The sequence below is a fragment of the Lagopus leucura genome, unplaced genomic scaffold (assembly GCF_019238085.1).
Source record: "Lagopus leucura isolate 7727_CA_CO unplaced genomic scaffold, USGS_WTPT01 Super-Scaffold_100014, whole genome shotgun sequence".
Lineage (NCBI taxonomy): Eukaryota > Metazoa > Chordata > Aves > Galliformes > Phasianidae > Lagopus > Lagopus leucura.
This window is the reverse complement of record NW_024962268.1, coordinates 6,946,258-6,959,390: the sequence shown is the minus strand read 5'-3', so window position 1 is coordinate 6,959,390 and position 13,133 is coordinate 6,946,258. Positions and strand designations below refer to the sequence as shown.

The 13,133-nt window shown below is 39.5% G+C and overlaps 1 protein-coding gene across 2 annotated transcripts in view; it reads left to right on the top strand.

Moving 5' to 3' along the window:
• The first annotated feature begins 5,885 nt into the window (after positions 1–5,885).
• Positions 5,886–13,133, top strand: part of RNF180 (ring finger protein 180) — a 72,371-nt gene continuing 65,123 nt past the window's right edge. For both annotated transcript variants that reach the window (XM_042875251.1, XM_042875250.1), the window contains exons 1-2: positions 5,886–6,028; positions 11,568–11,699. In XM_042875251.1, coding sequence (XP_042731185.1) covers positions 5,945–6,028; positions 11,568–11,699 — 216 coding nt within the window. In that variant the 5' untranslated portion in view covers positions 5,886–5,944. The remainder of the gene's footprint in view (positions 6,029–11,567; positions 11,700–13,133) is intronic.

Genomic DNA, 13,133 nt, shown 5'->3' with positions numbered 1-13,133 from the left:
ACTTACCAATCCTTGAGAGATAGCAAACCACCAAAAAGGAGAGACAAGGAACATGCCAGCAGTGGATTTGATAGCTAGTGCCAGCAAGCCAGCAAGCATCCCCTGCTTCAAAGTGTACTTTTCCTCTCTCTCCCACCATAGTCTCTTTCCTGCTTTTATTCTCCCCAAGGTCTACAGGGGTTTTTCCACTTGCATGCTGTATCTGCATGACCAGTGTATGTTATGGAGCCCAGGTGGAACACCTGCTTGCAAAACAAGTCCTTGCAAAAACAAGACTGACCACCAAGGTCAGCTCTTTCTGCAATAGATCCCTTAAAACTATCCTATACCTAAAAACTTATAATACTTTGCTCCATCCCTGTATCGTTCTTCAGTTAGAGGCCTGTAGGTCCCCAACACGTCATTCTCCAAGTGTATAGCATTGCATGTTATTCATTTGAATCTCAGACATTTTCCAATTCTCTAATACCCAAGGTCACCTACGTCTTTCTTAATATTCTTTGCAAGTTCCAATTCAGCTGCAGTTTAAACATCTTTTATTCTTGCTCTACACTTAAAAAAAATAACTTTGCTGTTCCTGTATTCGGTACTCTTTTATTCCTGTTTTTCTTTTTCAACCTATTTTTTTACTCATCCATTTATTTCTAAAATCTTTTCAGAGATTCTCCAGCATTATTTTTGCAAGTCTTTACCTTACTTGCTTAAATTACACCTCTGTGGTTTGAATAAATTTTACTTTAATTCCAGATATCCTCTCCATTCAAATTCCTGCACACTACAGACTGGAAGATCTAAAGAAACTGCAGTTTTGTTTCAGTTTCTTTAGCTTATCTAAGCCTCAAGTCAAGCTCTATACTTGAAGAAATACCTTGGTCTTTCCATTTAATTTAAAATAAAATGACTTAATCAAAAACCTTGATTAAAATGTATAATGGTAGATTTATCTGCAACATCATTTTTTTTTACATTCACTCAAATATAAAATAGCATAGAACCCTCTTGTAAGGGTTTTTAATGTATTTTTACATTAAAATGTCTTTCTAGTAAATACATGTCTTTCCAGTGTAAAACAATTATATTAGTCCTTCGAGATCCCTGAAATTCCCTTTCCTATGCAAGTCTTACAGCCATTTGTGCAGATATGTCTCTTCTATCCCAAAACTGTCCAGTAGATCATAAATTCTTTGAAGCTGGGATACCACAGATACCAAAGACAGTGTGTTTTTATCTTTAGCTGGTTAATCCGTGTGTTCTTCCAGGTCACAGGAAATGTGCTATGAACAAATAAGCTGTGGAGAAAAGTGATGCGAGGTCTATTTTCTTTATGAATATTTCACTTGTAGGAGCTAGTTCCTAGCAGTGATAAACAGAACACAAACTACTAAGCTTCACTGGCAATAATTTGCATAGCACACCACCTTCAAGGCATTTTCTTTTCTCTACTTCAAGACAGCAGGATTCCTTGATCAGCAGGACTCTGAAGCACTGAGAAGATCCCTGCATCTAACACAGTTTTGGATTCCAGGGAATAAGTGACCACCAGGAAAGTGACATTAAGAACTACATTATAAATACATATAGCATATAAATACATCTGACAGACTTACACACTTAAAATTTTGTATCTTAGTTTCAACATGTTCTGTGACCACACAAAACAATTTTAGACTGATCTAGTTTTCTTTGACAAGAAGCACAATCAGAAGATTTGTTTAAAGATGGATATTCTGTATAGGCATAAGATTTCATAAATGAGAAACATTAGCTTCATAGATCTGGTTTGGAAGCTTAATAGCAAATATAAGCCATTATCTTCAAGGGAGAGGAGAGGAAATGTCACTTTCTTACAATTAATATTCTATTTGGAAAGATTCCTCAATGGTAAATCATATTGAACATAAGGGTGTGTTTTTGAAAGGAATATAAAATGCTAGATGATACTCACCATAGAGTGAGATGTTATGCTTTACCATAGAGTGAAATGTTATGCTTTACTGTTATCGTAACACCTAATGTCACCAAAGTTTTTTTCAGAAATGAGACCTACTGTGAAGGAGTTTTGCCTTTCCAATATGCATTATGCTTGAGCTTAAAAACAAAAATACAGACAAAAAATGTTAAGAGCAACAACACATATCTTCCTGTGTATCATATTCCTAAAGTTCCATTTAACATATTCTGTTTCTTCGCTTATTTCTAATGATCTGTCTCTAGCACTTCCTACTATAATTTCCTCCAGAACAAATGACAATATGCAGGTCTTGGAGACGACCCCAGAATAATGTGTTAAAAAACCAGAGATGAGTGGGTTAATGCCAATGTTAGTCATTAGTTCAACACTAAATATCTGTATAAAAAATAATAAATTGGAGACTATGTAAAGAAAGGTACAGAAAGGAACTTTACATGAGTGAAAGTCTGATTATTTATTTATTTTCTTAAGTAGAAAAGACTTCTATTTTCTAATTCATCACCTCTGCTGGCAAGGAGGTCATATCTACTACACGGTAGTAAGTAGCCTGCACAAATCACTGCCCCACTGCAATGTGCTTCAGTGTTCAAAGATAATACATACAGCCTTCACAACAGCCTTCCTGCTATCTCAATAGATCAAAAATAGTCCCTGTTTTCTATCTTACTGCTTGTCAATTCAGTATTGATAGACTGATAGCCCACCATAGACCATCCAGATCACCGTGGGATATCTCAGTAAAACGCACTTCATGTATATACCCATTTGGGAAATAATTCTACACCAGGCTATCACATACCCTAAAGCTACAGCGTGAGCAATAACTATTCACCTTCTTAGTGATCACTTTATCCTCTCTTATCTTGCACAGGCCAGCTGTTCTGTTCTCATGCTGTGAGAGACAAAAACTACCTGTAAAACAACAGATAAGCTAACCACGCAACTGAATGTCTTGCTCAATAAAATCAAAGGTGCAGAACAAAAATTCTCAAAATATAATTTCATAGAAGTACCATGGTTTTATCTTTCCTCATTCCATTCTGTGACATAAGCCATACACTACCTTTCTTTTCCTCAGTGCCTTCTTCACTGCTATTTCTTCTGAAGCATGAGATGCCATAAAATTCCTGTAGTTAAAACTTACATCTTCCTTAACAAGAATCAAATGAGATGATAACATTTTAAAAGAGTAAAATCTCCTTGCTCTAATACTCTCAACATCCTTTTATTTCAGAAGGGGAAGACCTAAATTAGCAGGCAGTCATTTAAACCTGTCTTTTATACACTCCATTCATTTTCCTGTTTTGCTTGCTATACATGCTTTTGAAACACCTTGTAAACCACAACTAGTCATTACCAATAAACAATGCTTTTCCTAAATAGTCCTTTCAGATAAAAATTGAGCACATTGTACCACACTGGGAATTACTTCAAATTAATAGTCTCTTTCTTCTCCTACACAACCATGGCTAAGCACAGTGGAACTTGTTTACTGTGAGCATTTTACCTGTGAACCTACCTACCTAGAGAAGGTCTTTGTGTAGACCTTTTCTACTAAACCAAAAAAAAAAAAAAAAAAAAAAAAAAGAAAAGAAAAGAAAAGAAAACAGAATCACAGACTCACAGATTTGTAGGGGTTGGAAGGGATCTCTAGAGATCATCGAGTCCAACCCCTCTGCCAAAGCCGGGTCTCACAAGAAGAACAAAGAAGAAGCACCAAACTGAATAATTACTAAAAAGAATGTAGTATTGGTGTTCTCAGCAAATAAATAAATAAATAAATAAATAAATAAATAAATAAATATTCCAATGATAAAGCAGGAAGATAGGTGATCATAGGTCAGGATAAGTTTGGTTGTACTTTTATATATTTTAAGATACACATTCATCAGTAGGACTCCATGTAGTTGGAAATGAAGAAACCTATGCTATGTCCTAAGGGAAAAAAAAAACAAAAAAACAGACTAATTCCATAGTTACACTGCAGTCTGCTAGAACAGGGTAGCAAAGAGCAAAACTTAGTGGAATCATAAAATCACAGAATCACAGAATGGCTGAGAATGGAGATCATCTGGTCAACAACCTTCTCAAGAAGGGGCACCCTGAGCAGGCTGCCCAGTACCATGTCCAGGCAGCTTATGACAGTCTCCAAGGAAGGAAATTTCTCAATCTCTGTGCCTCCTGATGTTCAAGACAGTGTCTTTAATAACATACTTTAACTTTTGGTTAGCTGGTCAGGCAGCTAAAATGGCCAGGTAGTTTTATTCAATGATCTTTGTCCCCTCCATCTGAACTATTCTAACTCTTTGGACAACATGCGGTCAAATAGTGAAGAAATGTTTCCTGACACCTTGACAAAGCCTCCTATGTTCCTCCTGCATCCAGTTTATGTCCATCGCCTCATTATCACAGAATCACAGAATGGCCCGGGTTGGAAGGGACTTCAAGGATCATGAAACCTCAGCCTTTCTTTGTAAGGGAGGTGCTCCAGTCCCCTGATCATCTTCGTGGCCCTCTCCTGGATCCTCTCCAACAGCTCCCTGTCTTTTTTGTACTGGGGGTTCCACACTTGGACACAGTACTCCAGATTGGGCCTCACAAGAGCAGAGTAGAGGGGGACAATCACCTCCCTGTCCCTGCTGGCCACCCGTCTTCTGATGGTGCCCAGGATACCATTTGCTTTCCAAGATGATGTAACAAAGCATCAGAGAAAAGTGCCTGGCTCCTGTCCTTTTGCATCCTGGGGTGTACACATTGATAAGATGTCTACTAAGCCTCCCATTCTCCAGTCTGCACAGTACCAGCTCTCTCAGCCCCTCATTACTGCAGATATACCCCAAACCCTTCATCATTTTCAAGGCCCTCTATTTTACTCTTTCCACAATGTCCATGCCATTCTTGTACTGTGGAACCCAGAACTGGACACAGTACTCCAGGTGTGGCCTCACCAGAGCTAAATAGAAGAGAAGGATCACCTCCCTCAATCATTTATCAACATTTCTCTTAATGAAGCCAACAGTGCTGTAAGCTTCTAGACGCATGGGCATATTGCTGACTCATGTTTAACCTGGCGTCCACCAGGAGCCCCAGGCCCTTTTCTGCAGAGCTCCTTTCCATTTGGATGCCCCCAGCATGTCCTCATGCCCAGACTGTTCCTCCCCAGATGCAGGACTTGCATTTCTTTCTTCAACTGCATGAGATTCCTATCAGCCCACCACTCCAGCCTGTTGATGACAGCAGGGTCCTCTGGTGCATTCCCCCCAATTGCGTGTCCAGGTTTTCTCCCAGACAGCTCCACATGAATTGCAGCAATTCTGTGTAAAAGTTCACAAAACTACTTACGTATTTCATTTAAAACTTTATCTTTGCTTTGGTGCCCATTAAGGCACTCAGAGGCTGCAGAGGAGCTGATACACTGCTGTACTGCATCCTGCTGCTCGCAGTTTTTCTGCCCACACTGGTTCCAGTCTGGCTGCGCTCGCTCTGGACAGAGCTTCTCCCTGAGTTCAGAAAAAACCCTGAGCACAGGCGGGCATCGCTGCTGACCTGGAGTAGCCTAATGCATTAGAGTACTTGCACTGCCGCCTTTATGGAAAGGGCTGCAGCAGCGCAAAGCATTTTTGTCATTTTGTTACCGTTCCTTCTTTTATTGAAAAGTTTTTATTCAGCTCTCCCTAATCCACTCCCGCGTCTCACCTCTGCCGCGCCCAGCCCGGCACACCCCACACCGCCTCCCCCCCTCTGCCAGGCAGGAGACAGCGGAGGTGCCACCCTCGGGCTTCCGCGCGGCACGGCCCGCCGGCCCGCCGCCCGCTGCCCGGCCTCTGCCGGCACCCCGTGGGGAGGGCTCGCGGCAGCGCCCTAGAGGACCGGCCCTCCCCTGGGTGACCTCCACGGCAGGCAGAGCCGGCCGGGCACCGCGGTGGCTGAGCGCTTTCCGCAGCCGTTTGTCTCCTGTCTCTTCCCGTTCGCATGAGCAGCTGCTGCTGCGCAGCCCCTTCCCCGCCCGCCAAGGCGGCGTCGCCTCCTCCACGCAGCTTCGAGCAGCGCGGCCCGGTAAGCGGAGCGGGGCGCGGGGAGGGGCAGCGCCGCAGGCGCTTAGGCCGCGCCGGGGCACGGTAAGGGGCGGACACCCGCACCGAGCCCTCGGGTGCTGCCCGCCCCGAGGGGAGCCGGAGAGAGGCGGCGGGAGCCCCGACTCCTCTTAAGAGTTTACTTAGCGGTACCGCCGCCTGACAGCGCCCGGAACGCGCGGGAGCGGGGCCCAGCGCTCCACGCGCCGCCCACGGGGCGGCTGCCGGCCCCGCTCCGAGGCGGTCGGTGCCCGGCCGGGGCCTGGCCGGCGCGGCGGGGGCGTGCGCTGGCGGATGGCGGCTGGGCCGGGACGCTGGGTTGGCTGTGGCTGTGGGCCGGTAACTGGTGGTGGGGAGCTTGTGTGCCACCTGGACGTGCGTTACTGATGGCCCAGACCCTTATTTTGTGCGGCAGCCGATGTTTATACGAACAGAACCATTAAACAGTGTTGGAACAGTCAGTGGGATTTCGCGCAAGAGGAAATTTACGTGCCAAACCCTGATTTTCCATTGACCCGTTTTGTCTGTTGTGTCAAAGCAATTTAAGCACTCCGTACTCTCTTGATGTATGGTGTAGACTCATCGACTTTGGCAGCATGCAGCAGGATCTTTTAGGAAATTAAGTAACACACTGTAAGTGAGACATTCCTTCCTGTTTTTAAGGTTAACTGCCTTTTAATTTACTACTATTGCTGGAAGGGAGTGTTATCGAGGCCCACCACCCTCTCATCAGCAGTGGACCGTGACTTGGGCTGAGTTCACAACAGCTGCACTGTGGAGCAGTTCGCAGTCCTGTGGGAGAGATGTGCACATCAGCTCACACATGTTGCTGATCTGCTGCTCTGGCATCATTTTCTTTCTCTCCTTATAACATGAGGAGATAACCTCATGTTATCATCATAACCTTTTTGAGAAATGCAGATTGTGTACTTTTACAAGTGTCTCTTTAAAAGAGAAAAACTCTGGGGATTGCACCCCAGGAAAAAAAAAACTCACCTAGCAGTGAGTTTTCATGTGTGCTTGAGCTCCTTGTTTTCCTGTTCACCAGTGTTGGTTCCTCCCTTTTCAGGAATAGGAATTTCTGGTGCGTACACTTGTTGCCCAACACAGTTAATCTCGCTTCTGTCACTCTACCTCAAAGCTTCCAAGCATCTACTATTTTTTCAAGACTCTCTGTCACTAATGCTTAGTTAATGTGCCCTAGTTCCTTGCTGCAACCTAATTACTATTGTCATCTTCAAGGCTACAGTATTCCGATGGGGTCACAGATGACTTTTGAACAAAAAGCATTGAGAACCACTTTTATGCAGTTGAGAGGAGGGCAAACCTAGCTGAAGAGACATGCTACATCAGGCTTTCAACAGAAATACAATTTTATGTTTAGCCTTTTGCTTTGCACATTTGAGAAACTTTGGAGGGGCTTTCATGTCATGATTTGTAGCAGTATTTTTGAGAGCAGATGACCAAAGCTGAATAAATTATGGTGTTTGCATTGTATAAGAAACTTGAATGAAACATCAGATGGGACTTCCTACTTATGAGAGGTTGCCAGTAGGCAAAGCATCCCATTCAAGGAATACTGAAGCTGATTATCAGAATTCTCTCAATTTGTCTGCTGCTTCATCCTTCACATGATTCCTGCTGTTTTCTTCACAATAATCCCACTAGCTTTCTGTGTTGTTGCTCATAGATTTCCAGATGGATAGAAGGGAAAAATGTTTTTATTGTTTTTTCTTCGCTTAACATACTGATGAGCATGTATGAGCCTGAAAATCTTGAGGAGCTCACACAGAGACTGCACATGAAAATTATTTACCAGTTATTCACTGCAGTAATTGTTTAGTCTTCTGGTGTGTCCTGTTTAAAAAGAAATCTAGTGAATCTTATGTTATTTTCCACTCTAAGAAGGCAATGTCCTCATCTTTTCTTCCTCATGAGAATTTGTCTGGTCAGCTCAATACTGGTAGCACTTCATATTGAGTTCATATTGAATTCTGCAGCCAGATTGGATCGTAGCTGTGTAAGTATAGATGACCCTTTTCAAAGAGTTCACGGGATGGTAGTGACAGGTGGAGATCAAAAGAGCATGATCTGTGAGGAGATAGTTATAGAATTTATTTTATTTTAACCCAAAGACAAGTCTGAAGGGAAGCTTTAAATTGTAAAGTGTTTCTGTGTGGAAGGGAAAAAAGATATTTTGTCCTCTGAATTCACACAAATAAGGGAATAAGTAAGGTTTAAATTGCATGAAAATTTAGATTAGACATGGGTTATAGTAATAGAAGACAACAAAGTAATGAAATAGTTAGGGAAGGTGTAAAATCTCCATCAGAAGCCTTTCAAGTGAAGTTTAGAAAAATGTTTTAAGAGAGTACAGAGTTTCTGAGTTGGGAAGAAACTCTCTGTTCCAGGCTTTTCTGAGAATGAATCACAAAAGAAAAGTTTGAAAGACATAAAAACAAACCCTAGAGGAGCAAATGCTTTTTTACACTTGGATATATCTGCATGCTATTTTGGAGGCAAGTATGAGCTTACACAAGGCCAATAATCTTGAAGCAATACAGGCACAACAAACATGGCCCTATGCCAACCTGGAAAGGCCCACTGAGGGGGACACTGTCTAGTTTCTGTGCGTCTGCCTCTCAAAATCTTAGGTCTTTGCATTGATGTCATTGCTGAAAGGTAAGAACAAGGTGCCTTGTAACAGTTTTAAAGGCAAACCATGAGAAATAAAATGTACGTATATTGAAATGTATCCAGAACACTATGGCTAAATTGCATTTGATTAATAAAAACACTTCAGAACTCTGTGTGCCCACTTTTATTTGAATTCCAGTTTAAGTTATTTGCAAATCAAATAGAAATGAATGCTTGTTGAAAAAATTATAAATGTTTAATCTGTTGTTTTCTTAAGTGGTGTGTGTAGAAACCTCTGTACTGTGTTAGTGTAATTTGTAGCATTTCTTCCTTCAGCAAGATCTGCAGAAAGGGACATACATGTAGAATTTTAGTAGTGTCACAGGAACTTTCCTTTTTAAATTCTGTGAGGCCAGAAGAACACTTCACCCACTGTAATATTGTTTTTAAAAGTATTTGAATTTTAACGTAGGTGGTTTTTTTTTCATCTAGATGAGTGTCAGCATTCTTAGTTACACTGTGCAACTTGTGGTATGCAGATTATTATATCTATAATATATTGTACGTTTGTTTATTTTTAAATAAAGGTATAGACCTAAGCAAATATTTACAGTGTTTAACAAGAAAACAAAACTTAGATTTTACAGCATAGCAGTGATTCCTTGCTAGGCAATATTCAGGTAAAGGGAATGTTTACATTGCTTCGAATGTGACGCTTTCATTAGGCAACCTTTCTTTAAATGTCTTGAGCATAGTCTTTTAAATGCAGCAACTGCATTTATCCAACAGCCTGTTGTTTGTTCAGAGCTCTTATCACTGATTCATACCCCACTTCAGCAACTATCATCATCTTCAAATGAAGCAGCTTCTCGATCAGATGACAAAACAGTTTTTTTCTACTTAGTATAAAGGAACTAGGCTACATACAGAGACTTAAATATATGCAATTTGAATACATAGATTAAATATATATGCTGTATAAGACAGATATCACCAGTCAAAACGATATGGCTGCGCCTGAAATTCCCTTTTGAGCTAGCCTTAGGCAGAGTTTTTCAGGCCGTACTGAGTCTCAGATTTGAGGTTCCCACTGAGCTGTAAAAATTGTAAGATTAAATTAATTTTAGGAGTGCTATGAAACTGAGTAATTCCAGCAACTTTAAGGTGTTTGAGTGATGTACATGTGTAACTGATGATCATTTCTCCAAAGTCCAGTGCCATAGTTTTCACTGCAAATTGGTACATACTGCTTGTAAAACCCTATGGAACCTGAATTTGTTCTTTTTTTTTTTTTTTAATATTAGTCTCTCTCACATTGTTTTACAGTCTGAGGTTAATAAGAAGAAGCTGTGATTCTGCTTCAGGCATTTGAATAATCAAATTTTTGTCACAAACAGACTGGAAACAGACTTTCCAGTGTAAATTCTGCCTTATCTATAAGTGTCTCTACTATAATCTTTTGTTTGGCCATCTAAATGTACATTAACAATTTCCATTCATTTGTTAGAAAAGAAGACAAATGGAATCTTCATAAAATTTTATCTTAATTTATCATGATGTTGAAAAAACAGATTTAATGTTTGTCTTAATTTCACTTTCTTTGATTTTCACTTTCTTTGGATCTAGTTACTGAATGCTCTGTACACAATTGAGTTATGTGATGTGTGAACATGATGTTTTAGTTCTTCCTCGTTAAACCATATTCGGACTCCATACATATTTAGAAAATGTAGGAAATTTGCTGAAAAAACCTCAGATATGAATGGAAAAGTACAAATACTGTGTGTTTGTTTCCTGGTCTTCTATTCACTAAGAAAGTAAGGCAGGAAAAGACAAGGCAGAAATAGGGAAAACGCAAAGACTTATGTGGCTCAGTAAGCCACATGGCTATAAAGGCAACAAATGTTGATGACCTCAGAGCAAAAAATACATTAAAATAAAGTTGAAAGAACTGCAAAGTCAGACATTTGTACTGTGGAAGAACAGAGATTGTTTTATTACTAGTTTTAGATTTTTTACCACAGCCTCCTTTATGGAAAGGACTGTGGTATAAATGTGCAGTTTAGCAGTGTAAGCAGACATAATTGTAGCATAATCTTCCATTTGTTTGTGTATGCATAAAAGATCTTTTGCTTTTTTCCAGGTAGCTGGCACAAAGGGGTAAAACAGAAGCAGGAAGAAAGAGGAAAACATTTGAGGAAAACATGGCAAAAATGAAAGTTATAGAATAAAGCTAGAGGACACCAGAGAAATATTGTAAGATAGCAAGGCATAGAGAGAAAAATATTTGCCTGTCTTAATTTAAATCTTAACTTTGTTTTACAGGAAAGTTGATTTAGGTCTGTGAAAAGCTTGGTTGTACCAGTAGCACTGGTCATCTTACATAACGTTACGAAAGAGAACAAGCCTTTAGGGGCATTTTGAGTAAACAACCTTTGTTTTCATGTCAGCGTTAACTTTTGTTACGTGACATCACATAAATGTCGGTATGTGTGCATTAGATGTGTCGGGCAACAATGATTTATTTCTGTGGACCTGCTCTGGGAAATAATATGATGTGGAAGAGGAGATTGTAATTGGGAGGCTGGAGTTCTCTCATCTCTTCTGTAAGCACTGAGGAGATGGGGGTTTTTTTGGGGATTTCGGGAATTTTGTTTTCCAGTTCCGTATGCAACCTGGAAATTAGATCAGCTGTTTTTATTTACTTTCTTAAAGTGGTTAGATGATGTGCTGTACAAAATCAGGGAATGCTTGTAAACAAATGTTAGCCTCTTCTGTCATGACAAGGAGGTAGATAGATTGATAGACTTCAGAGCTGCAAAAGAAAAAAACATGTGCTTTTAGCAGGTGACTGAATTGTACATTTTTATGGTCTTTTCAAATAGACTTACAAAGCTGAAGAATCACAAGCTGAAATGAGTAACCAAGAGACTGATGTGCTACGTTGCTGGAGATGTAGAAAATACATAGCAAATTCTGTTTGCCTTGCGAAATGTTATGGAAAAGAGCCATCCGATGTAAGTATAGTGTCTGAAGGGCTGCTTTGTTCTTGTTTTTTAGCTTTTTCCAGAGCTACTGGTTTTTGATAAAGGAAAACCTTTAGTTAGTCTTTCCTTCATTAAATTTGCTTGTGAAGATAAGTACTAAAAAATGGACAATTACATGGAGAAAGATGTAAGCAGTAGTGCTATCAAAGCCAAGTAGTCAACAGTCTCCTAATATTCTGCAGCCTGTCGGCTAATGTTTGTGATACACTTGTCCACTTGCTTGCATATATATTGGTAACAGTTTACATATAAAAATCAGTTTTATCTTTGCATCTTGTTTTGTTATAATTTGTCTTAACAGGGAACTCTTTATTTCTAAGGTGTATTTTAAATGCTGATGCTGATTTCCAGTTAACTGGTAGTTAACTGTGCATAAAACATTTCTAGATCAGATATCTTTGCTATTAATTTTGAAAGAGGGGATTGTCTGTGCACAGAAACTGTTGACACATTGCCAGGCTAAATATCACTTAGTAACTTGTGTTGTATTGCTAAAATAAAGAGAAAAATTATCATACAGAATAAAACAGTAACAAAATATTTCTTACTGCTTTGTAAGTTAGTTATCATAAAGAGTTAGAATCCTTCCAAGTACACCAAGAACCCTGTGCTTACATCCTATGATGCTGAATCAGAGAGAAAAAAATAAATAGAATATGTTAATTTTATTTGTTTTTGAACAAACTAGAAATGAAATACCTCACCACTTGTTTTAGCACTGGAGAAAAGCATAAACAATTAAAGTTAAAAACAAAGTTACTATTAAGACCTTAGTATAATTATTATTAATAATAAACCCTATTTTATTAATTTATATGCATTTAGGTCAGTAGTCAGAAATCAAATGTTTTTAACACACAGGTTTGCAACAGAGCAGGATATGCTCTCACCTTATTTACAACATACAACATAGAGCATTTTCAGAAGGCTACCTTTTAAAAGCAGCATCTTTTTGGTTTGTTTGTTTTTTATCTGTGTGTGTTTTGGTATTTTTTTTTTACAATCACTGTGACTTTCAGTTGCTAAATTTCTGGAGTCTTAATCTGTGTTGATAGCTGATCTTGAGTTTTAGTCTACCAGGTATATCATTTCAGCAAGAAGAATTTTCATTGTCTTTAGCATTTTCTAATAACTTAGCATTTCAAATAACTGAAAGAAAGCCTCTTTTTCACCTAAAAACTGTTTCTAGAGGAAGGCTAGATATCAACACACCCACACAAAAGGATAAACTAATTATTGTGTTCTGTTTAGGGTCTTCTTTTGGAATTTATTTCAGAGTTAAATGCTCTATATTTTTGAATGCTAATCTGCCCTACTCATTATGTACCTCCCCAACAATACAAAAGTAAAAATTTTAAATGCCTTTTTCTGAAGCAAAAATTTAACAGTAACGTTGGTCCTTTT